This window comes from Triticum urartu, chromosome 5A (assembly GCF_056163025.1).
Source record: "Triticum urartu cultivar PI428250 chromosome 5A, HENAU_Tu73, whole genome shotgun sequence".
Lineage (NCBI taxonomy): Eukaryota > Viridiplantae > Streptophyta > Magnoliopsida > Poales > Poaceae > Triticum > Triticum urartu.
In genome coordinates, this window is record NC_141877.1 from 572,551,794 (window position 1) to 572,576,622 (window position 24,829).

The following is a 24,829-nucleotide window of genomic DNA, read 5'->3' on the forward strand; positions in this document are numbered from 1 at the left end:
TCTCTCTCTCCAAAGCAGAAAGAAAGGCTGTTATCTTAAGGTGCAAGCCATAGCCAGGGCGGGATCTATCTTTGGCGATGCGATGCCGCCCACCACCGCCCGGATTAGAATTCTTTCTTTCTGCCTCCAGCTCCAGGGAAAAGCTTCACGGATCCACGTGCTTCCCCTTCCCGCGATCCAGCACCAGTTATACTACTATCCACACAGACAGATATTATTCTTTCGAGACGCCACCAGAAAGGCAAGAAATATATTGCGTTTAGAGGCCGGTCTCTTCTATCATCATCATTGTAAAAATGGACAAAACTGACCCTTCTGTGAAACTTCAACATAAAATGGCCTCAATCTAAAAAGAAAAATCATGAAATGACCCCTTTTGCATAACGTCCGGGGCTAAGGCGCCATGTTACATGTCGTTACCATGGCGCCCTAGCCCCAGGCGTCATGCAAAAGGAGACCATTTCATAAAATATTTTTAGATTAAGGTCATTTTATATTGAAGTTTCAGTTAAAGGTCGGATTTGTTCATTTTCACCCTAGCATCAAGCCATATTTCAGAGCTTCTTGTTTTATCCGGACAAAGGATGGTGACTGGTCGGTCTACAGTGGTTTCAGGCAAACTCCACCGCGCTACCCCATCCTATCCGGCCCCGTTTGTTTGGGGTAAAATGGACAAACGAGGCGGCCCAACGTGCGACGGCCCGGACCCATCTGGTCCATTTTGTGTCCGGGCCGACCCATTTCAAGCGCATCTTTGCATCGGGTTTGGGTCGCCGCGGACACCGAACGGACGCGCCGCTCGTCCGCGTCTGACCGCATGGCGGGGCGGCCACCTACCTCCCGCCAACATCAATGCGCACGGGTGGCCGACCCCACTTGTCATCGGCCCAGTGAAAGGTCGCCGTCTTTCTTAAATGGGGAACCCGTGGACCGGTCGTCGTCCACACTGCCCCACTCCATCCAGTGGCCTCCTCGAAACCTGGCCGCGCTAAACCCTAGCCCCCTCCCTTGTCGAGCTCGCCGGCCGGCCACCCATGGGCTTCTGCAACCGTAAGGGGAAGCACGACCGCAAGGCCGGCTCCTCGTCGGGGCGCGACGCCGGCTCCGGGAAGAAGGAGGCCGCATCACCACCACGCCGGGCCCCCGCACCGACGGCTTTCTCCATCGCCCCCACGACCGCAAGGCCGGCTCCTCGTCGGGGCGCTACGCCGGCTCCGGGAAGGAGGCCGCATCACCACCACGCCGGGCCCCCGCGCCGACGGCTTTCTCCATCGCCCCCACGTCCGCCGGCGAGCGCGACCGGCACTACATCCGCGCGTCGGTGTGCCGCCGTTATTGGGAGACGAGGACGCCGCTCCCCTGGAGCGACGCCCACCTCCCCAACGGATGGCACCTCAGCGCCGACCGTGTGCCGATCCCGCCGGTCCCGGCGACCGGCCGTGCACACCGTCAAGAGATTGAGCGTTGCCGCCGCCTCCTCCCCGACGACCTGTACTACGACGACAGGTACGCCCCGGACTCCTTCCTCTGAGATACCTGGCTCAGGGACGAGCACGACGTGCGGCGTGCCTCTTTCTTTGCCGGCACGGCGTCCACGGCCACATCAGGAACGCGCAGCGCCTGCTCCCCAGGAGCACGGGCGTAGGCTGGTGCGCGGCCTCACGCCCACGCCGTCGCCTTCACCATCTCCGCCACCACCTCCTCGCATGACAGCGGAGGAGGAGGCACGTCTCATGGCGCGTGCCATGGAGGACTCCATGTACACGCACGATGAGCGGCAATGGGAGGGCCTGGAGGAGATGACGGCCCGCTCCGCCGCCGGCGAGGTAGCCATCCCCGAGGAGGAGCCGGTGGCCGCGTTCCACCCAGGTCTGCTGGGCCAGGGGTGGGGCTGGTCCTGCACTGCACCGGAGATGGCCGCCACCGTGGGCGTGGACTGGTGCGCCACTCCGCCGCGGTCACCGGAACGGGAGGCGTCGCCACGGGAGGAGGTCGTGCAGGCACCTCCTGCGGTCCAGCCCGCCCCCGTCTACATGCACCGCCGGCCCACCTTTGGACGCCGCTGGCCTACGTGGACCTCGTCAGCGATGACGACGACGCCGGCGGGCACTGACGGCGACGGCGACGCTATCGACGGGCATGGGCAGGAGCGCGCTGGCGGCGGCCGTTTTTTATTTTCTTTTTTATGTTTAATTATGTCAAGTTGGACGTGAAACTAGGCCGTTTTGTGGCCGTGGCGACCCTAACTAAGTTTTATATTTATTAAACTGCGCTTATTTAATTTTTTTAGTCATTTTATTTATGTTTTTCTACTTTTTTAAATCATGTTCAACGTGGGCGTGATTTGGGGTGTGGCCGCGCGGTGGAGGCACGCACAACCCAACGAATAAGACCGGACACGGGCGAACTCATCGCCGTCTCAAAGGGACAAAATCCGGTCAAACCGGACGTTTGTTTGGGATTGCGCGGTGGAGTTGGCCTTAAAGAGGGGGAGGGCACGGGGCTAGAGCAGGGCCAAAACTGCGGGGAGATGCGGCGCGATCGGGTAGTAGCTCAGAATTAGGCAGCTTTTCAGAGGGGCCGGCCGGCCGCCCGGGACGGGACGACGGTGTGCAGTGCAGGTGCAGGTGCAGGGATGGACTGCCTGTCTGACGAGATGAAGAGCCTGGAACCGATCAGGCCGCTCGCTGTTGACCAGATCCTCTGCGTGGCTGTGGTGTCCCCGCGTGGCTGGATGGATGGTCGACGGAGGCGCCACCGCCGGCCCGGGACAAGCAGACGAGAGCGACAGGGCGGTACGCGTACTAACGAACGAACGTAACCTAATATCGCCAGTTGCTGTCAGTGTCAGGCAGGTGGGGACTGTCACGTCCGCTGATTTTTCTCACGTAGTGCCTGCGAGCGTGATGCATCCGTCCACTGAGTAAAAAAAGATCAGATTCAATCAAGATTTACGACGTGTAAGCTTTGCTAGACTCTAAATTTGGCCAACCCCTTTTTCAGTGTTGGAACCAAAGTATGATGGAGAATTCCCTGGCATGAACCGGTCCTCCGGTACGGAAGACCAGACGCGCCGAACAGGAGCTAGGTTGCAAAGGGCTATGAGACGGAGTGCTACGGGACGAGGCACGGCAGGAAGAAAGGCTGCGAAGCCACCCGTCCTCCTTGGCTCCTTCCCTTCCCTTCCCTGCCCTGTGGTGCGACTGCACAGCGCGCAGAATGCCGCTGCTGTTTCGATGCAACACACATGCACGCACTGTGATTGATTGATTGGATGGATCGGTCGGTCGGCTCGGCACCGAATAAAGCGTCCGGCAGGGGAAAGCGGCTACTTATTGATCACCACAACTAGAGTAGCCGGTTCGCTGGTTGCTGTGGACTGTGGTGCGTGCGCCCCTCGTGACCGGCTTTCGGTGTTTTTGACCTTGTAGGTTTCCACTTGCATCCGTCCGTCCATCCACACATCGATATCCCGTGGGCAGGGCGACGGCCGATCCTTGATCCCCGACGAATAGAGCGATCCTGCCTTTACGTAGGCCGGCATGTTGTTTTCTGTTTTGTTGCAATTTTACCCATGGTTTGTGATGCAAAACACACTTTGATGCCGCGTAAGCAGATTTGGATATATATCCGTGCCAAGATAGGGTAGAGTCGTCGCCTGGTAATTGGGAGCTGGTGGAAACCGGGGCAGATTACCGCGCTCTTGACTCCGCGCCGCGCCCACAGACACGAGCGGAAACCTCCAGTCCACGCCATCTCAGAGCATGTATGTACACTAGACTACTCCCTAGGCCTAGAGTAGGTACTCTACTGCCTTAGGCTGAGAGACGCATGTTTTTTTCTTCTTCCAGAAGAAGAGATTGGGAAAAACAGTCCTCTGTCGTGTGGGGCCAGGGTGGCGTAGCAACAGCCAACAGAAGAGGCCACAGCCTCAGCCTGTACTGTACAGAAGAGGTCAAACTGAAAATCGCCCAACGTACGCAGAGTGATATTTTGCGGTCGCGTAAAACCTTTGGGACGGGACGGCAGGCGCAGCCCCGAGCCGAGCTGGTTCGGCACTCCCGCACTCGTCCTAGTTGGGTGGTTGCGTCGCGTGCGCGTGTGGACAACCGCGGCACCCAGAGAGACGAGAGAAGAGAAGAGAGTCAATTCTTTCTTCCCCGAAGCGGCAGATTCTTTTCTCCATCCATCGGGGCAGAGACCAAAGTCGTGCCTCCTGTCCTGTGTGACTGACTCACCGATGGATGGGGATTGGGGCGGCACCAGCATCGCATCGCGCGTGTTGCCGTGGATTTTCCTTTCTCAGTACTAGATGTACACCACTAGTAAGTAGCATCGTCGAACGGAACGGAGGCAGGCAGGGCCTCCATGGCTCCATCCATGGTTTTGCTTGCTCCTTGTTGGAAACGAATATTTTGACAATGCAACTCGATGTATTGATCGGTGCATAGCGCACGTATATATGGAGTACAAGGTGAGCCACAACCTCAACTATACAATGACTAGGAGGTGGGCCGGACTATAAAATATACATGCACAAACCATATATTCAACACCCCCGCAGTCGAAGCATCGCCGGAGACGCAAAGACTGGACCTGAACTCCTCGAAAACAGAAGTAGGCAGTCCTTTTGTCATAACATCGGCAAACTGTTGCGCTGTCGGGACGTGGAGGACCCGGATGCGCCCAAGGGCCACCTGCTCACGAACAAAGTGTATGTCAAGCTCAATGTGCTTCGTTCGTCGATGATGGACCGGGTTGGCGGAGAGGTACATGGCGGAGACGTTGTCACAGTAGAAGAGTGTGGCCTTATGAACATCACAAAGCAACTCCTAGAACAGCTGACGAAGCCAAGAGCATTCGGCAACGGCGTTAGCCACTGCCCGATACTCTGTCTCAGCACTCGAGCGAGAGACTGTGGGCTGTCGCTTGGAAGACCAAGAGATCAGAGACGGCCCAAGGTAGACACAGTACCCCGAAGTGGAGCGCCGTGTGTCCGGGCAGCCAGCCCAGTCCGCATCAGAGTAGGCGACGAGGTCGGTAGAGGCGGATGCCGTCAGTGTAAGTCCCATGGACGTAGTGCCGCGTATGTAACGGAGGATACGCTTCACCAATGTCTAGTGAGAGTCACGCGGAGCATGCATGTGAAGACAGACCTGCTGAACGACATACTGCAAGTCGGGGCGCGTCAGAGTGAGGTACTGCAAGGCACCCACAATGGAGCGATAGAAGGCCGCGTCGGATACGAGAGAGCCCTCCAGAGCTAAAACATTGGCCTTGGTGTCAACAGGCGTGGGAGCAGGCTTGCAGTTAAGCATGCCGGCACGATCGAGAAGCTCATGGGCGTAACGCTGCTGGTGCAGAAAGAACCCATCTGGCCGTCGAACCACCTCAATGCCGAGGAAGTAGTGGAGGGGCCCCAAGTCCTTCAGGGCAAACTCATCGCGAAGACGAGCAGTAAGCCGCTGTAGAAGCGCAACAGTGGAAGCCGTCAGGATGATGTCGTCGACGTAGAGCAACAAGTAGGCCATGTCAACCCCGTGATGGTACACGAAGAGGGACGCGTCAGAGCGGGTCGATGTAAATCCGAACGTCTGCAGGAAGGCAGCGATGCGCTGGTACCAGGCCCAAGGCGCCTGCTTCAACCCGTAAAGAGAACGGGAGAGCAAGCACACATGGTCCGGATGTGTGGCGTCGACGAAACCGCTGGGCTGCTCACAGAACACCTGCTCGGCGAGGTGGCCATGCAAGAAGGCGTTGGAGACATCCAACTGATGCACGGGCCAAGCTCGGGAGACGGCCAGCTGAAGCACGGTGCAGATCATGCCCGGTTTAACAACCGGAGCAAAAGTGTCGGTGAAGTCCACGCCCGCACGTTGCCGAAAGCCTCGAACCACCCAGCGAGCTTTTTAGCGCTCGAGAATCCCGTCGGGATGAGTCTTATGCCGAAAGACCCACTTGCCCGTGATGATGTTGGCACGAGGTGGCCGAGGGACAAGCTGCCAGGTGCGGTTCCGTTGGAGCGCATCGAACTCTTCCTGCATCGCAGCAAGCCAATGAGGGTCCCGAAGGGCGGCTCGAGCTGACAATGGGAGAGGGGACGGCTCGGAGACGGAAGCGGCGACAAGATACTCATCGCTGGTGTACCGTGTACTCGGGCGGAAGCTACCGGCCCGAAAGCGAGTCATCGGGCGGGGCAGCGAGTCCGGGGCGACGGGCGAGGACGAGGAAGAGCCCACCGCCACTGATGCCGCGGGTGAGACCGCGGGTGAGGCCACCGCGGGCGAGGCCGCCGGCGAGGGCGCGGAGAAGGCCGCCGCGGGCGAGGCCGCCGGCGAGGGCGCGGGGGGTGCCGAGGAGGCCTGCGCCGATGGTGGCGCAGGGGGCGTCGCAGGCGCCGGGAGTGGTGCAACCCCTAAGGAAACCGGCCGGGGAGGAACTCGACCCGGGGCACGGGGGGCACCCTCAAAGCCAGGAGGCGGCCCGAGAGAAGCGCCCGAGCGGCCATCACCAGGAGCGGGCAAGGCTGCAACATCCGAAGGTACCTGCTGAAACGGAAAAACCATCTCATCAAAGTAAACGTGTCGAGAAGTGATGACCCGATGTGAGATAGGATCATAGCAGCGGTAGCCTTTGGTGTTGGGGGGATAGCCAAGAAAAATACAGGCCACGGACCGTGGTGCGAGCTTATGAGAAGTAGTGGAAGTGATGCTAGGGTAGCACAAGCAACCGAAAATGCGAAGCTCGGTGTAGGAAGGTGGCCTGCCGAACAAAAGATGATGAGGAGCAAAATTCCCGCAAGTGCGACAGGGACGGATGTTGAGGAGTAGTGATGCGGTGGCGAGCGCGTCAGGCCAAAAACGTGGTGGCACGTTGGCGTGAAAGAGCAGGGTGCGAACGCAGTCATTAAGAGTGTGAAGCACGCGCTCAGCGCGGCCATTTTGTTGCGAAGTGTACGGGAAAGCGAGATGAAAAATCGTGCCGTGTGTGGCGAGGAGGTTGCGGATTGCAAGATTATCGAACTCCTTCCCGTTGTCTGTTTGCAACGCATGAATGGGACGACCAAACTGCGTGAAGACATAGGAGTAGAATGCGGTGAGAGTGGCAACAGAATCCGACTTTCGCCGCAACAGGAAGGTCCACACATAGTGCGAAAAATCATCAAGGATAACAAGATAATAGAGATAGCCCGTGTTACTTGCAACAGGAGAGGTCCAAACATCACTATGAATTAACTCAAATGGGTATGAAGCAACATGCGAGAAAGTGCTAAAGAGTAAACGAGTATGTTTGCCGAGACGACAAGCATGACAAGTATGATCGTCGATCTTATTACACGTGAATGAAAAACTGCGAAGAATATGACGAAGGGTGGCAGGGTTGGGATGACCAAGATGAGCATGCCAAAGGTCCACTCCAGCGGAAAGCGCCATGGGTGCAGCGACGGAGGATGTGGAGGAGTGGACCGGGTAGAGATCGTCGGGGCTGTCACATCGGTGGAGCACCATCCGGGTACGGGCGTTCTTAACAGAAAAGCCAAACATGTCAAATTCAACGATGACATAATTTTCACGTGTAAGAGAACGAACAGAAACAAGATTTTTAATGATATCAGGTGAAACGAGTGCGTTAGAAAGATGTAATGGAACGGAGTTAGAAGGAAAAACAGTATGACCGACATGAGTGATGGGCATGGAAGAACCGTCGCCCACGGTAATGCGAGTAGCAGTGTGAACACGATGAGTGGTAAGAAGGTCACCGGGGTTGGCGGCCATGTGAGTCGTGGCTCCGGTGTCCATGTACTAGTCGCCACCGCCGGTGTACTGCTGTGGCGTGGGAGCGGTGTGGAGGGCCGCTAGCAGCGCGGGGTCCCATGGTGCCGGCGGGAGGGCCAGGGCCGACGGCAGAGGCTGTGAATAATGCATAACCCCAAAACGATAGTGGTAGATCGGTAAGAGACATCATAGATCGCACTATATCTAATAAAGTACGGTTATGACGTTCGGACACATCATTACACTATGGTGTTTTAGGTGGCGTGAGTAGTGAAACTATTTCACATTGTTTTAATTGAAGACCAAACTCGTAACTCAAATGTTTTACCTCTGCGATCATATCGTAGAAACTTTTATTTTCTTGTCACGATGATTTTCCACTTCACTCTGAAATTCTTTGAACTTTTCAAATATTTCAGACTTATGTTTCATCAAGCAGATATACCCATATGTGAAGGTCATAAAATAACGATACCCGCCGCGAGCTTCAACACTCATCGGATCGCATACATCAGTATGTATTATTTCCAATAAGTCAGTTGCTCGCTCCATTGTTCCGGAGAACGGAGTCTTTAGTCATCTTGCCCATAAGGCATGGTTCGCAAGCACCAAGTGATTCATAATCAAGTGATTTCAAAATCCCATCAGCATGGAGTTTCTTCATGCGCTTTACACCAATATGACCTAAACGGCAGTGCCACAAATAAGTTGCACTATCATTATTAACTTTGCATCTTTTGATTTCAATATTATAATTATGTGTATCACTATGATCGAGATCCAGCGAACTATTTTCATTGGGTGTGTAACCATATAAGGTTTTATTCATGTAAACAGAACAACAATTTATTCTCTTACTTAAATGAATAACCGTATTACAATAAACATGATCAAATCATATTCATGCTCAACGCAAACACCAAATAACACTTATTCAGGTTCAACACTAATCCCGAAAGTATAGGGAATGTGCGATGATGATCATATTAATCTTGGAACCACTTCCAACACACATCGTCACTTCACCTTTAACTAGTCTCTGTTTATTCTGCAACTCCCGTTTCGAGTTACTAATCTTAGCAACTGAACTAGTATCAAATACTGAGGGGTTGCTATAAACACTAGTAAAGTACACATCAATAACATGTATATCAAATATACTTATGTTCACTTTGCCATCCTTCTTATCCGCCAAATACTTGGGGCAGTTCCACTTCCAGTGACCAGTCCCTTTGCAGTAGAAGCACTTAGTCTCAGGCTTAGGACCAGACTTGGGCTTCTTCACTTGAGCAGCAACTTGCTTGCCGTTCTTCTTGAAGTTCCCCTTCTTCCCTTTGCCCTTTTCTTGAAACTAGTGATCTTGTCAACCATCAACACTTGATGCTCTTTCTTGATTTCTACCTTTGTCGGTTTCATCATCATGAAAAGCTCGGGATTCGTTTCCGTTATCCCTTGCATATCATAGTTCATCACGAAGTTCTACTAACTTGGTGATGGTGACTAGAGAATTCTGTCAATCACTATCTTATCTGGAAGATTAACTCCCACTTGATTCAAGTGATTGTAGTACCCAGACAATCTGAGCACATGCTCACTAGTTGAGCGATTCTCCTCCATCTTTTAGCTATAGAACTTGTTGGAGACTTCATATCTCTCAACTCGGGTATTTGCTTGAAACTTCAACTCCTGGAACATCTCCTATGGTCCATGACGTTCGAAACGTCTTTGAAGTCCCGATTCTAAGCTATTAAGCATGGTGCACTAAACTATCAAGTAGTCATCATATTGAGCTAGCCAAATGTTCATAACGTCTGCATCTGCTCCTGCAATAGGCCCGTCACCTAGCGGTGCATCAAGGACATAATTCTTCTGCGCAGCAATGAGGATAAACCTCAGGTCACGGATCCAATCCGCATCATTGCTACTAACATCTTTCAACACAATTTTTCTCTAGAAACATATCAAAATAAACATATGAAAGCAATAACGCGAGCTATTGATCTACAACATAATTTGCAAAATACTACCAGGACTAAGTTCATGATAAATTTAAGTTCAATTAATCATATTACTCAAGAACTCCCACTTAGATAGACATCCCTCTAATCCTCTAAGTGATCACGTGATCCAAATCAACTAAACCATAACCGATCATCACGTGAGATGGAGTAGTTTTCAATGGTGAACATCGTTATGTTGATCATATCTACTATATGATTCACGCTCGACCTTTCGGTCTCCGTGTTCCGAGGCCATATCTGCATATGCTAGGCTCGTCAAGTTTAACCTGAGTATTCTGCGTGTGCAAAACTGGCTTGCACCCGTTGCAGATGGACGTAGAGCTTATCACACCCGATCATCACGTGGTGTCTGGGCACGACGAACTTTGGCAACGGTGCATACTCAGGGAGAACACATCTTGATAATTTAGTGAGAGATCATCTTATAATGCTACCGTCAATCAAAGCAAGATAAGATGCATAAAAGGATAAACATCACATGCAATCAATATAAGTGATATGATATGGCCATCATCATCTTGTGCTTGTGATCTCCATCTCCGAAGCACCGTTATGATCACCATCGTCACCGGCGCGACACCTTGATCTCCATCGTAGCATCGTTGTCGTCTCGCCAATCTTATGCTTCCACGACTATCACTACCGCTTAGTAATAAAGTAAAGCATTACATCGCGATTTCATTGCATACAATAAAGCGACAACCATATGGCTCCTGCCAGTTGCCGATTACTCGGTTACAAAACATGATCATCTCATACAATAAAATTCAGCATCATGCCTTGACCATATCACATCACAACATGCCCTGCAAAAACAAGTTAGACGTCCTCTACTTTGTTGTTGCAAGTTTTACGTGGCTGCTACGGGCTTAAGTAAGAACAAATCTCACCTACGCATCAAAACCACAACGATAGTTTGTCAAATAGACTCCGTTTTAACCTTCGCAAGGACCAGGCGTAGCCATACTTGGTTCAACTAATGTTGGAGAGACAGTCGCCCGCAAGCCACCTGTGTGCAAAGCACGTCGGGGGAACCGGTCTCGCGTAAGCGTACGCGTAAGGTTGGTCCGGGTCGTCTCGTCCAACAATACCGCTGAACCAAAGTATGACATGCTGGTAGGCAATATGACTTATATCGCCCACAACTCACTTGTGTTCTACTCGTGCATATAACATCAACATAAATAACCTGGCTCTGATGCCACTGTTGGGTTTCGTAGTAATTTCAAAAAAATTCCTACGCACACGCAAGATCATGTGATGCATAGCAACGATAGGGGAGAGTGTTGTCTACGTACCCACGCAGACCGACTGCGGAAGCGATGTCGCAACATAGAGGAAGTAGTCGTACGTCTTCACGATCCAACCGATCAAGCACCGAAACTACGGCACCTTCGAGTTCGAGCACACGTTCAGCTCGATGACGATCCCGGACTCCGATCCAGCAAAGTGTCGGGGAAGAGTTCCGTCAGCACGACGGCGTGGTGACGATCTTGATGCACTACAGCAGCAGGGCTTCGCCTAAACTCCGCTACAGTATTATCGAGGACTATGGTGGCTGGGGGCACCGCACACGGCTAAGGAATAGATCACGTGGATCAACTTGTGTGTTTCTGGGGTGCCTCTGCCTCAGTATATAAAGGAGCCAAGGGGGAGGGGGCGCCGGCCAAGAGGAGGGCGCAGGAGGAGTCCTACTCCTTCCGGGAGTAGGACTCCCCCCCCCCAATCCTAGTTGGACTAGGATTCCCCGAGGGAGAAAGAGGGAGAGGGGGGCCGGCCACCTTCTCCTAGTCCTAATAGGACTAGGGGAGGGGGGAGGTGCGCAGCCACCTTGGGCTGCCCCTTTCTCCTTTCCACTAAGGCCCATTAAGGCCCATATGGCTCCCGGGGGGTTCCGGTAACCTCCCGGTACTCCGGTAAAATCCCGATTTCACCCGGAACACTTCCGATATCCAAACATAGGCTTCCAATATATCAATCTTTACGTCTCGACCATTTCGAGACTCCTCGTCATGTCCATGATCACATCCGGGACTCCGAACAACCTTCGGTACATCAAAATGCATAAACTCATATTTTAACTATCATCGTAACCTTAAGCGTGCGGACCCTACGGGTTCGAGAACAATGTAGACATGACCGAGACACGTCTCCGGTCAATAACCAATAGCGGGACCTGGATGCCCATATTGGCTCCTACATATTCTACGAAGATCTTTATCGGTTAGACCGCACAACAACATACGTTGTTCCCTTTGTCATCGGTATGTTACTTGCCCGAGATTCGATCGTCGGTATCTCAATACCTAGTTCAATCTCGTTACTGGCAAGTCTCTTTACTCGTTCCGTAATACATCATCTCGCAACTAACTCATTAGTTGCAATGCTTGCAAGGCTTAAGTGATGTGCATTACCGAGAGGGCCCAGAGATACCTCTCCGACAATCGGAGTGACAAATCCTAATCTCGAAATACGCCAACCCAACATGTACCTTTGGAGACACCTGTAGAGCACCTTTATAATCACCCAGTTACGTTGTGACGTTTGGTAGCACACAAAGTGTTCCTCCGACAAACGGGAGTTGCATAATCTCATAGTTATAGGAACATGTATAAGTCATGAAGAAAGCAATAGCAACATACTAAACGATCGGGTGCTAAGCTAATGGAATGGATCATGTCAATCAGATCATTCAACTAATGATGTGACCCCGTTAATCAAATAACAACTCTTTGTCCATGGTTAGGAAACATAACCATCTTTGATTAACAAGCTAGTCAAGTAGAGGCATACTAGTGACACTCTGTTTGTCTATGTATTCACACATGTATTATGTTTCTGGTTAATACAATTCTAGCATGAATAATAAACATTTATCATGAAATAAGGAAATAAATAATAACTTTATTATTGCCTCTAGGGCATATTTCCTTCAGTCTCCCACTTGCACTAGAGTCAATAATCTAGATCACATCACCATGTGATTAACATCGATAGTTCACATCATCATGTGATTAACACCCATAGTTCACATCGCCATGTGACCAACACCCAAAGGGTTTACTAGATTCAGTAATCTAGTTCACATCGCTATGTGATTAACACCCAAGGAGTACTAAGGTGTGATCATGTTTTGCTTGTGAGAGAATCTTAGTCAACGGGTCTGCCACATTCAGATCCGCATGTATTTTGCAAATTTCTATGTCAACAATGCTCTGCATGGAGCTACTCTAGCTAATTGCTCCCACTTTCAATATGTATCTAGACCGAGACTTAGAGTCATCTAGATTAGTGTCAAAACTTGCATCGGCGTAACCCTTTACGACGAACCTTTTTTCACTTCCATAATCGAGAAACATATCCTTATTCCACTAAGGATAATTTTGACCGCTGTCCAGTGATCTACTCCTAGATCACTATCGTACTCCCTTGCCAAACTCAGTGGTAGGGCATACAATAGATCTGGTATACACCATGGCATACTTTATAGAACCTATGACTGAGGCATAGGGAATGACTTTCATTCTCTTTCTATCTTCTGCCGTGGTCGGGCTTTGAGTCTTACTCAACTTCACACCTTGTAACACAGGCAAGAAACCTTTTCTTTGACTGTTCCATTTTGAACTACTTCAAAATCTTGTCAAGGTATGTACTCATTGAAAAAACTTATCAAGTGTCTTCATCTATCTCTATAGATCTTGATACTCAATATGTAAGCAGCTTCACCGAGGTCTTTCCTTGAAAAACTCCTTTCAAACACTCATTTATGCTTTGCAGAATAATTCTACATTATTTCCGATCAACAATATGTCATTCACATATACTTATCAGAAATGTTGTAGTGCTCCCACTCACTTTCTTGTAAATACAGACTTCACCGCAAGTCTGTATAAAACTATATGCTTTGATCAACTTATCAAAGCGTATATTCCAACTCCGAGATTCTTGCACCAGTCCATAGATGGATCGCTGGAGTTTGCATATTTAGTTAACACCTTTAGGATCGACAAAACCTTCTAGTTGCATCGTATACAACTCTTCTTTAGTAAATCCATTAAGAAATGCAGCCCCTAAGGAAACCGACCGGGGAGGAACTCGACCCGGGGCACGGGGGGCACCCTCAAAGCCAGGAGGCGGCCCGAGAGAAGCGCCCGAGCGGCCATCACCAGGAGCGGGCAAGGCTGCAACATCCGAAGGTACCTGCTGAAACGGAAAAACCATCTCATCAAAGTAAACATGTCGAGAAGTGATGACCCGATGTGAGATAGGATCATAGCAGCGGTAGCCTTTGGTGTTGGGGGGATAGCCAAGAAAAATACAGGCCACGGACCGTGGTGCGAGCTTATGAGAAGTAGTGGAAGTGATGCTAGGGTAGCACAAGCAACCGAAAATGCAAAGCTCGGTGTAGGAAGGTGGTGTGCCGAGCAAAAGATGATGAGGAGCAAAATTCCCGCGAGTGCGACAGGGACGGATGTTGAGGAGTAGTGATGCGGTGGCGAGCGCGTCAGGCCAAAAACGTGGTGGCACGTTGGCGTGAAAGAGCAGGGTGCGAACGCAGTCATTAAGAGTGCGAAGCACGCGCTCAACGCGGCCATTTTGTTGCGAAGTGTACGGGAAAGCGAGACGAAAAATCGTGCCGTGTGTGGCGAGAAGGTTGCGGATTGCAAGATTATCGAACTCCTTCCCGTTGTCTGTTTGCAACGCATGAATGGGACGACCAAACTGCGTGAAGACATAGGAGTAGAATGCGGTGAGAGTGGCAACAGAATCCGACTTTCGCCGCAACAGGAAGGTCCACACATAGTGCGAAAAATCATCAAGGATAACAAGATAATAGAGATAGCCCGTGTTACTTGCAACAGGAGAGGTCCAAACATCACTATGAATTAACTCAAATGGGTATGAAGCAACATGCGAGAAAGTGCTAAAGAGTAAACGAGTATGTTTGCCGAGACGACAAGCATGACAAGTATGATCGTCGATCTTATTACACGTGAATGAAAAACTGCGAAGAATATGACGAAGGGTGGCAGGGTTGGGATGACCAAGATGAGCATGCCAAAGGTCCACTCCAGCGGAAAGCGCCATGGGTGCAGCGACGGAGGATGTGGAGGAGTGGACCGGGTAGAGATCGTCGGGGCTGTCACATCGGTGGAGCACCATCCGGGTACGGGCATTCTTAACAGAAAAGCCAAACATGTCAAATTCAACGATGACAGTATTTTCACGTGTAAGAGAACGAACAGAAACAAGATTTTTAATGATGTCAGGTGAAACGAGTACGTTAGAAAGATGTAATGGAACGGAGTTAGAAGGAAAAACAGTATGACCGACATGAGTGATGGGCATGGAAGAACCGTCGCCCACGGTAATGCGAGTAGCAGTGTGAACACGATGAGTGGTAAGAAGGTCACCGGGGTTGGCGGCCATGTGAGTCGTGGCTCCGGTGTCCATGTACTAGTCGCCATCGCCGGTGTACTTCTGTGGCGTGGGAGCGGTGTGGAGGGCCGCTAGCAGCGCGGGGTCCCATGGTGCCGGCGGGAGGGCCGAGACCGACGGCAGAGGCTGTGGCAGCGGCGCCACTAGCCCACCGGCCGGAGGCAGCCCATAGGCCGCCGAGGGGCCGTAGAGCGGCGCCGGCGGATACCCCCGAGGGGCCGCGTACAGAGCCTGATGAGGGGCCGGGCGGGCGCCAAAAACACCGGGGACGGGGACGCGCGGTATGGGCATGGAGTATGCGTGAACAACCCCCGTCCAGGGGTTTCTGGCCGGCTTGCGAGGGCGCCGGCGGGAGCGGGTGCTGCGGCTGGCGTGGGGCCCCGCCAGCTGCTGCTGCTGCTGCTTGCGGCCACCTCGGCCGCGACGCCCGCCCCGGCGCTGCTGCTGCTCGGCGGGGGGCGGCGGAGGGGCCTGCGGCGGCGCGGGATATGGGAACCCGGGCGGCGGCTGCACGTGGAGGGGCCCCTGGGCGGGCCGCGGCGGGGGAGCCGAAGCGGTGGGCGGCGCACCGCCGTGGGTTCCGGCGGTGAGAGCCGTATGGGTGGCCCGGGCGCGCGACATCCGCATCCTCTTCTCCTCCAGCTTCAGGTATGCGACGATCTTGGGGAAGGTCGGGTTGGTGATGAGAGAGATGTTGGAGGCGGCGTTCCCGAAGTCTTCGTTCAGGCCGGTGATGAGAGTGCTGAGGAGGAGCTCGTCGGAGACCTTCTCGCCGAGGTCACGGAGCTCGTCGACAAGCTTCTTAAGGCGCATGCAATAATCGTCGACCGACGAGTCAAGCTGCTGGTACTCAAGAAAACCTTGCGTTGAAGCGCGTTGTCGGTGAAGAGACCGTTGAGCTTAATCCAAACGGTGTGAGCGTCATCATCGGCGGAGACCACCGTGTGGAAGAGGTCCTTCGAGATGGTGGTGTAGAACCAGCGGATAAGAGTGGCGTCGATGGACGTCCACTCCTCATCGTCCTCCATGAAGCGGGAGTCCACGGAACCATCGATGTGATCCCGGAGATTGTACTCACGGAACACAAGGGAGAAGTACATCTTCCAGGCATAGTAGGTGGAGGTGAGTTGATCGAGGACGACGGGAACCCGAGCGAGGATATTGAGATCACGGATGACGACGGGATCGGGGCCGTCGAAGGGGTTGGTGCGGCGGCTGCGGGTGGTACCGGTGAAATCGGGGGAGGCCATGGCGGGTTGCGGGCGGAAGCGCGAGGCGGCGGCGGCACGAAGTGGCGTCGGCGGCGTCGGCAGGAGTTAGGGTTAGGATCGTAGCTCTGATACCATGTTTGAAACGAATATTTTGGCAACGCAACTCGATGTATTGATCGGTGCATAGCGCACGTATATATGGAGTACAAGATGGGCCACAACCTCAACTATACAATGACTAGGAGGTGGGCTGGACTATACATTATACATGCACAAACCATATATTCAACACTCCTGCCTTGAACCAAAAATAAAGTTGAAACCTTGTGATCGTTTTGGAGGTGAATGCAAGTGCAATTTTGTTTAACGTATATAAACACTTTGTGGGGGCAATCTAGTACTATACGTCTTTATTGTCACCTCGGATCCAGTCGAGCAGTTGGATACTAGTGCTTTGACAGTAATAGGGTCCCCACTCCGGCAGTAGATCGCGGGACGTCCTCCCCCGTCACGCCCACACACACACACACAAGTACGTACATGACGCCGCTCCCTGGCTGGCACCCGCCTCGGACCAGGACCAGGAGCAGGAGCAGGAGCTCCATAGACAAACGGGGGATCCGCCCCGCCAATGCTTAACTCTCTCCACAGTCCACACCCGACACAGTACGTACACAGCACCGCATACTTTTCTTCGTCCGAAATTAACAAATCCAGCCTGTGCTTGGGCACAAAACAACGGAGGCACGGTCTGCAAATCGGAACTGCCCGATTCCACGCCAGGACGACTTGTTCAAACTCCAAACCTCTGACCACTACTACTAGTAACGGTAGGAGTAGAAAAATTGTGCCGACGATCCCCGTGCTCTGCTTTACGGTGGTACCCCCTAGTACTAGTACCAGCAGCAGCACCGTGTCAACAACAGTAGCAGTAGCAGCGGTCTGCTCTGCTCCGCTGCGTTGCCGGCGACGGTCATCTGGCACTGGCCACTTGTATGGTCTTATTCAACCTACGGCCACATTCAATTCGGTTGGAACGGCTCGGCTCGCACAACAACCAATGTACGTACCCCCAGAAGTATGTGCACGAATCAATGAATGAATACCGTAGCCCGTACCGTGCTCCACCACCGCGGGCGCCCACAGCAACTCGTCCCGTCGCATCCCGGGATTGTTCGTAGATGCCCGCAGTGAGTGAGTGAGTGGGAGTATTCACTATAGTTACTCAGATAACAGTAGAAATCAATCGCCGTGGTGTGGCCAATTGCGAGGATTCGTGCCATAAATCTGGAAACCAAAGCAGTTTTGGGAGTACTGCCTGGCTGGTCCTACTTATTCAACTTGACACTAGTAGTAGTACTTGAAGCATGCCGGGGTGCGGTGGGCCACCTTGTCAGACGCCCTCCCTCTCACGGCCCCGATCCATATCTTCTTATCTTAGAGAGACGAGACGAGACGAGATTGTTAATTAATGCTTAATGGAGTAACAAGCACTCCATAACCTGACAACCGAGATCGCACCCAAGCACTTGTCCGAAAGAGACATCGCCCCTCTGCCGCAAGGGAGAAAAAAAGCCCGGAGCATCTCGACTGCAACTGCAAGTGCGAGAGAGAGAGAGAGGGACAGAGACAGAGAGATCTTTTTCTGAGATGAGAGAGAAAGATAGTGTATATTTTTGATAGGAGAGAGAGAGGGAGGGAGAGAGATTAGGTGGGATGAAGGAAGCAGCATCACGAGGAGAGAGAGAGGGGGAATAAAAGAGAAAGACCAACCGAGATGTCAACAAATCTGCTGTCCTTTGCACTAGTTTAGAGGGGAGAAGAAGGTGGTTCCATTCCATATTTCCATCCATCCAGAGAGAGGGGGGGTCGGGCCCGCATGGCAGCGCGCACATGACCGGACCGAACACAACAAAGCCCATCCGATTCCGATCCATCCAAAAGCAAACATATCAGGGGAAGAAGAGGAGAGGAGTGCAGAGCGCAGCCATTCGGTCCGTCCGGGGGTTCGCCCAAGACAAGAACCCACCAGTTCCGACCCTTCTCCCCCTCCTCCCTCCCTCCCTGGCCCATCCAATCCGGGTCCCGCCCCGCCCAGATACGCCGCGATTCCGAGCGTCTCCGCCGTGGAATCCGCCGGAGAATTCCTTCATTGCTCGCCGCTTCCTCCTCCTCCTCCTGGGTTCTTGCGCGGTGGGAGTCCGGGGAGTGGGAGGAGAGCCCGCCGTGCTCCCCGCGTCTCCGGCCCATGCTCGCAGCTCGGCGGGCCGCCGGTTCCTGTCTGCCGCGGTTCGGTGCCAGGAAGAATCTCTGAGGCCGAGGTAAAGTCTCGAGTTAATTTCGGCTTGGGTTGTTGCAGGAAAGATGCCATCTTTGCCGTCCATTTCCCGGGTCTTTAATGGCTTCCTCCGTTGCCTGTTTTGGTAAAAATCTCGTGGAGAAAAGGTCTCCCTTCTCGTAATTGAGTCGCCCTTCGATTTGCTTCTTGTCTCGAAGAAATTTCCTCGGTCGGACACGCCGGCGGCGAGCGGTTGAGCGATGATTGCATCTGTCCAGTATTGTTAGTCTTTTTCTTCGTAATCCGCGTCTGCTGCTGCCGCTGATGATTTGTACAGTACTTCTCGTGAATGAATCGGTTCTTGGTAGTACTACTAGGATTTGGTACTAGAATCGACATGGCTGGACTGTGGAGGGTTGACTTGTCTCGTCTCCTTTATTCTTTCCCCCCTTCCCTACAAGTTGACGTCCAAACAGCCAGGGGATAATAATATCTCCTTTATTTCTCTTTATTATTATTATTTCCCTTGTTTCTTGGGATAATACCCGCTTAAAATCTGCCAATTATCCCTGAATTATCACCACTTGCTAACGAATAAATCTGCATGATCAGTTCGCTTGAGCTTTTCGTCATCCTCTGCGTGTAGGCTCGACCACCATCATTGCTCACTTTATACCAGGAAAAAAGGGCCGGTCGCTCATCAGTCATCGCCTTTTCTTCTGCTCTTTGTTTGTCAAAGCGATGAATAATGCGTGTTTGTCTTTTCGCGTAACTGACGCTGGTTCTGGACAAAGGCGTTATCATTTCTTTCTTCTTCTGCTGCTTTATGTGTGTAATGTAATGTAATTCACCTTTGATTCAATGTCCTGTTGAGCAGGTTGGAACAGCAATGGGGGCAAAGGTGGAGGTTGAAGGCTACAATCCTGGGCATTGCGCCATGGGGGATCTCCACGCAAGCGCGAATGGCTGGAGGTTTCCATACGAGGAGGAGACATCAAATGGCTTCGTGACGGCGGAGGCGGTCGGTTATTCGGAGTATGATAAAGAAATGTTCAGGCGCACAATGCTGGCGCATGAAGCTGTGTTTAGACAGCAGGTGCGCGTCCGCGATGACGTAAACGTCGATGCGGCAACACTTAGAGATGATTTCAGTTCCCCCTTGATATCTTCTGTATTTCTTGGCTTGGCTTGACAACAACCCTCTTGCTGTCTCCAGGTGTACGAATTGCATCGGGTTTACAGAGTACAGAGAGACCTGATGAAGCAGCATCAGAGCAGAGAAATGCATGAATGCTCAACACTGGAAGATGCATCGCACAGAGATTCACCGTCACAAATTCCACTGCATGGTGCAAACATGATTGGTGCTGCTGCTGTGAACAATGAGAAAAGCCAGTCGTCCAAGTTCCCCAGGGAGGGCAGTGTCCAGTCCTCGCCAAATGGATTTCCCTCAAGTGATGCTGCTCTACCCACCAAACAAGGCAGGTTTGACCTTGAGCTCCGAGCTGATCATTGTTTTGAAGATGACCATGCATCAGACAGTAAGCCTATAGATTTCCTTGGTGTATCATCGGATACAAAACATCCGAAAGATGCCGGTGTCGCATTAGCTAGGGCGGAAGGCTTGGGGAGGTTCGGTCATAATAGTGCAACCTCCTTTCCGCCGAGTACAGGTAATCTTGTAGGCCACAATCACAATGTTGCTGACCTGAATAAGCCAACTCTGGGCCCATATATGGCCAGAACAAATGGGACAGTATCGGGAGGTCCTTCATATGCCCTGGAGAACTCTTGGCAGCAGTCTCCATGGAGATCAAGCACAACTAACTGCAGTTTCAATAAAGAATATTCCAAGGACAAGCGTATTAATGAAGCCACAAGCTCTAATTTCTTTGATGCAAGTTCCAGGATAAAACAGGAGGAGAAACCACTGATCGACAAAGGTAAACAGTTAGCTCCATTGTGCTTTAGTATTCTTTTTTCTGGTTATGCTAGTTCTTTCTATATTTGCATTGTGAATATCTTGGCATATTTACCATATTAGTGGACCACAAATCAACTCAACACTATGGGTACGGGTTCGCTGAAAATTTGAAAGAAATGGGGCTGCCACGTAACATAACATGTAGGCCTGTAGGGTGAAGTGAATTTACAATATTCATACTAACTATAGTTGATAATATATTTGAACTAGCCCAATAGTGCGTGCTAATTTTATTTGTTACATGCAGAACTACATTTACTTAACTATGCATGTTTGACTATCAGGTTTCCCGCGCATTCTTTTGAATTCTCTTTCTTTTTTTGGTGCTGCACTTAATTGTGGTGTGAAGCCACGAACCCTTTCATAGCCTTTGAGTTTGTGTGTGTGTGGGTGGGGGGTTACCAATGGATAAGTGTTGTGTCCTGTAAGGCGTGACGTACCATTATAATCCTGGTTTATGTTTTGTTGCAGATTAGTTTTGTAACTATTGTACAGAATCAATCTGTTGGTCTGTAATAATCTAAAGTAAAGCACTGATGTGTGTGTTATGTGTTTAAGTGCAGTTTATGTCTTTTCTGGGTGGTGGGTGTACCATACTGTTTATTATTGTGCTGCATTCTATTTTATTGCTAGGTACTTACAGTTGACTTGATCCATTGTAATAATCATTCTATTTTGTTCCAATTCTTCAGGGAAACGTGCCAGCAGCACAGGTTTTCTTGCACCCAGATGCAGTGGCATGGATCCACAAAAAATGTTCAGTGCTGCTGACAGGGGATCTGCAAGCAGTAACAAGTTTATTTACCAATGTCCGAATAGTTCACCCGGATGGTTTTCAGGAAGTCCTTTGGAAGCCTATGCTATCAATAATCTTCCTGGACATGACCATCTACGCTATACAAGTAGCACACTTGTTGCTCCAGTCACTTCTCTGCACATGGACCAACCTTCTGCTGCCTCTCGTGTTGGTTCTTGCATAGTAGACCCAAGGAGCTATAACATCAGTGCTGATGTCCAGTCATTTCCAAGTTTCAATGGATCTTCAACTGTCAATTCATATGCATGCTTCACTGCTGCGAACCAAAGCATTGGAACCCCATCATGTAATCTGAAAAAAATCAATAACTCAGATGGCAGCTATTCTGACGTTCCACTTGATTCATTGTCTGCATCACAACCACGGCATCAGACAAGAATTCCAAGTGACTTGGAGCAAAACAACAAGCTGATGTTTGGACACCCAACACGGCACTGTCATGAAGATCCTGATTTTGCAAATGGCAAGGGCAGAAAGAACTTTAATTTGAATGAAGCATTGTCTGATGGTCAAGAAGATATCGTTGTAGAGCAAGAAGGGGTGTGTGTAGGTGGTTTACAGCATATCAAAGTTGAGGGATCAGTATCTGGGATTTCTTGGCTCAGTAAGAAAGCTTCATGTGCTGATTCCACAGGTTTGGAGGAGCCAAGGAAGGTGTCTGAACATTCTTATGGGACTGCAGCGCTGATTAACATTAATGAAGATATAACGGGAGCAGCTCTGGCTCTATGCAATTTGCCAGATTCTGCTTCGACGTCTGTAGGTTGTGGAACTAAGAAGGATAGGTCTTGTGACAAGATCGGCGCTAGAACTCAAGAGAGTGCTGCATGTTTACCCCTTTCATGCCAGAAACCCATGCCTAGAGATGGGCAAGCTGCTGAGGGTGTCACCAATAAGAGTGGTGCTGCCGTCTGGAATTTTATTGATCTGAATGAAGATGCACCAAATGAAGATAACTCAGAGTCATCTGTAGTGTCAAGTGATTGCCATGTGACATCCTTACAGAACAACCATGCAAAGCCTAAGTTTCTGATTGATTTAGAAGTGCCAGCTTGCGAAGATGATGATGCTGCTACAGCTGCAGCAGAGAGCATTCTTGTGTTGTCGAGGGATGTGCCAGCCACTGCAGAGACACCTGATGATATGTTGCAGTGGTTTGCAGAGGTCGCCATATCAAGCACCGACTACCATGCCGGGCAAGGGGAGGTCCAAGGCTGTGCCAATAATTCCAGTGATGATGATCCAGATTCATTCGAATCGCTGACACTGAAGCTTGAAGACATCAAGACTGATGAGTTGTGCAGCAGGCCACCGGCGCCTGCGATAACAACAAGTGATGAGCATACTGTCTCACCGGTGAACCTCCTGATGAAGCCGAAGAGAGGCCAGCAAAGGAAGCGTCGGCAGAAGCGTGACTTCCAGAAAGACATCCTGCCTAGCATCTCGTCGCTGTGCCGGCCTGAGATCATCGAAGACATTCAGCTCCTGGAGGGGCTGGTTCAGACGACTGGTGGATCCTGGGAGTCGAGCTTAACTAGGCGAAGGCGTACGAGGGGTAACAAGAAACCCAAGAAAAGGGTGCTGGACGCCGTAGAAGAGGAGGTCCAGGTCAGCGTAGAAGAAGAAGAGGTCCAGGTGAGCCCGCCCGCGAAACCTGACGACGCGGGCATAGAAGGTGAAAGCAACATTGGCATGATCGGGTGGGGAAGAACGACGAGGCGGTGTCGCAGGACGAGATGCCCGTCGGGTATCACCATCGCCGCCGCATCCTGAACAAGCATTGGTGGCGCAATTGCGGTGAGTCGGCGATCACCCTGAAATGTGTTGTAGCTGGACTGGGTGTAAAAGTGTACATACTTGGTTGGCCAATTTGGACGGCCTCCCGTGCTCTTTTGGGTAGAAATTCGTTGGGGTACAATTTATCGATACATTCTTAGACGAAGTAGTTGATGATGAGACATTGGTGCGTAAACTTGTTCATCTTTGAAGGGGTATAGACGAGGATTCTGGTTTGTTTGTCCTTTTTTCTTCAGTACGTTATGCTAGGAGATGTTTTTCTTTTTTTACCTGAAATGTGATTAGTGTTAGCTCGCTCATGTGTTGTGGGCAGCGAGATCGAATTGTCGCCGTGGCGCTGATGGGTTTGATGGGTTCGGAGGCTGGAGCTGATGTGGTGGGGCTGCACCTGCACGATAATGTGGTTGCCTGCATTGAGTACACGGCCGATATCAATATTTTCATGGCTCTTGCTGCCTGAAGTAAAGTCCTGGATGCTTGTTTTTATGGGCGCACCTGGACCTGGTTGCTGTGCAAACACTGCCTATTTATTTATTTTTGCGCTTTTAAACACCACCATGTGGTATGCTAGCATCTGCCAACACAATAAGAGCATGTCTGTAAAAGAAAACCGCAATAAGAGCATGGTTAATAATACAACCAACAGTCGACTATAAGGAATTGTCATGTCATTTAGAGCCAACATAATACTCCCTCCGTCCTATAATATTAGAGTGTTTATAGTGCCAAAAACGCTTTTATACTCCTTTGAGACGGAGGGAGTAGTCGGCTTGTACAATAGTAAGCTTTAAATATGTACTTACTCCCTCTGTTCTTAAATATAAGATGTTTTGATAGTTTAAATTAAACTGCCAAAACATTTTGTATTTAGGAGCGGAGATTTACTGACAGCTGGCCCACATTTACAATCTCACAAAATGTCTTAGGTCTTGTGTTACAAGCGGCTCTTATTATACATCCCGCTTTCCTCCTCTCTTCCAACTAAGTAAAGATATAATATTTTAGTTTTTATAGCCTGCCATGTCACTTTATTGTACTTGTTCTTAGGCACATGATATTGCAGTGCCAGATGATATTGCCGCTATTTATTGCGATGAAACATTGCCACTTTAGTTTGAGCAAAAAAGGAGAGTATCTTTAGTGCTCAGTTCTCTCTCTGTCCCATGGCCCAACCCCAAGCACGAGGACAAACCCGGATCCCACGGTCGTGGGGGGAGCGAGGGAGAGCATCTGGGGCGGGCCCCGCCGGGGTTCCGAACCGAAAGCGTGGGTTGCTTTCATCGTTCACAGGCAGCGCGCGGCAGTGGAGTGCCACCCTGCCCCTGCCCCTGCCCCGCCAGCGCCAGATTATAGGAGTGGATATCAATACAGCCGCAGACATACCCGCTCGCTCGCGCGGACGCTTGACTCAGACACTGCTGGGCGGGCCCCGCCGGGGATCGGGACGCGCCATAAACAGGGGGATCCTTCCTGCCTGCCTGCCCTCTCTTCTGTTGGACTGCGACGC

The 24,829-nt window shown here is 51.1% G+C and overlaps 2 protein-coding genes across 2 annotated transcripts; both read left to right on the forward strand.

The window, feature by feature from the left end:
* The first annotated feature begins 1,034 nt into the window (after nucleotides 1-1,034).
* On the forward strand, nucleotides 1,035-1,531 carry LOC147972973 (uncharacterized). Its single transcript, XM_087524519.1, has 2 exons — nucleotides 1,035-1,118; nucleotides 1,184-1,531. The coding sequence occupies exons 1-2, from the start codon at nucleotides 1,035-1,037 to the stop codon at nucleotides 1,529-1,531; spliced, it is 432 nt and encodes a 143-aa protein (XP_087380645.1).
* Nucleotides 1,532-18,616: 17,085 nt separating this feature from the next.
* On the forward strand, nucleotides 18,617-23,537 carry LOC125510662 (uncharacterized). The gene is made up of 4 exons (XM_048675905.2): nucleotides 18,617-18,767; nucleotides 19,602-19,820; nucleotides 19,941-20,667; nucleotides 21,401-23,537. The coding sequence occupies exons 2-4, from the start codon at nucleotides 19,614-19,616 to the stop codon at nucleotides 23,296-23,298; spliced, it is 2,832 nt and encodes a 943-aa protein (XP_048531862.1). The 5' UTR covers nucleotides 18,617-18,767; nucleotides 19,602-19,613; the 3' UTR covers nucleotides 23,299-23,537.
* Nucleotides 23,538-24,829: the final 1,292 nt, after the last annotated feature.

Bases quoted from the DNA above. Each gene is read 5' to 3' on its own strand.
- LOC125510662 (XM_048675905.2), top strand. From the start codon at position 19,614: ATGGGGGCAAAGGTGGAGGTTGAAGGCTACAATCCTGGGCATTGCGCC. The intron at 19,821-19,940 runs GTGCGCGTCCGC...TGCTGTCTCCAG, and splicing joins AAGCTGTGTTTAGACAGCAG to GTGTACGAATTGCATCGGGT. The intron at 20,668-21,400 runs GTAAACAGTTAG...CCAATTCTTCAG, and splicing joins GAAACCACTGATCGACAAAG to GGAAACGTGCCAGCAGCACA.
- LOC147972973 (XM_087524519.1), top strand. From the start codon at position 1,035: ATGGGCTTCTGCAACCGTAAGGGGAAGCACGACCGCAAGGCCGGCTCC. The intron at 1,119-1,183 runs GCCGCATCACCA...CACGACCGCAAG, and splicing joins CCGGCTCCGGGAAGAAGGAG to GCCGGCTCCTCGTCGGGGCG.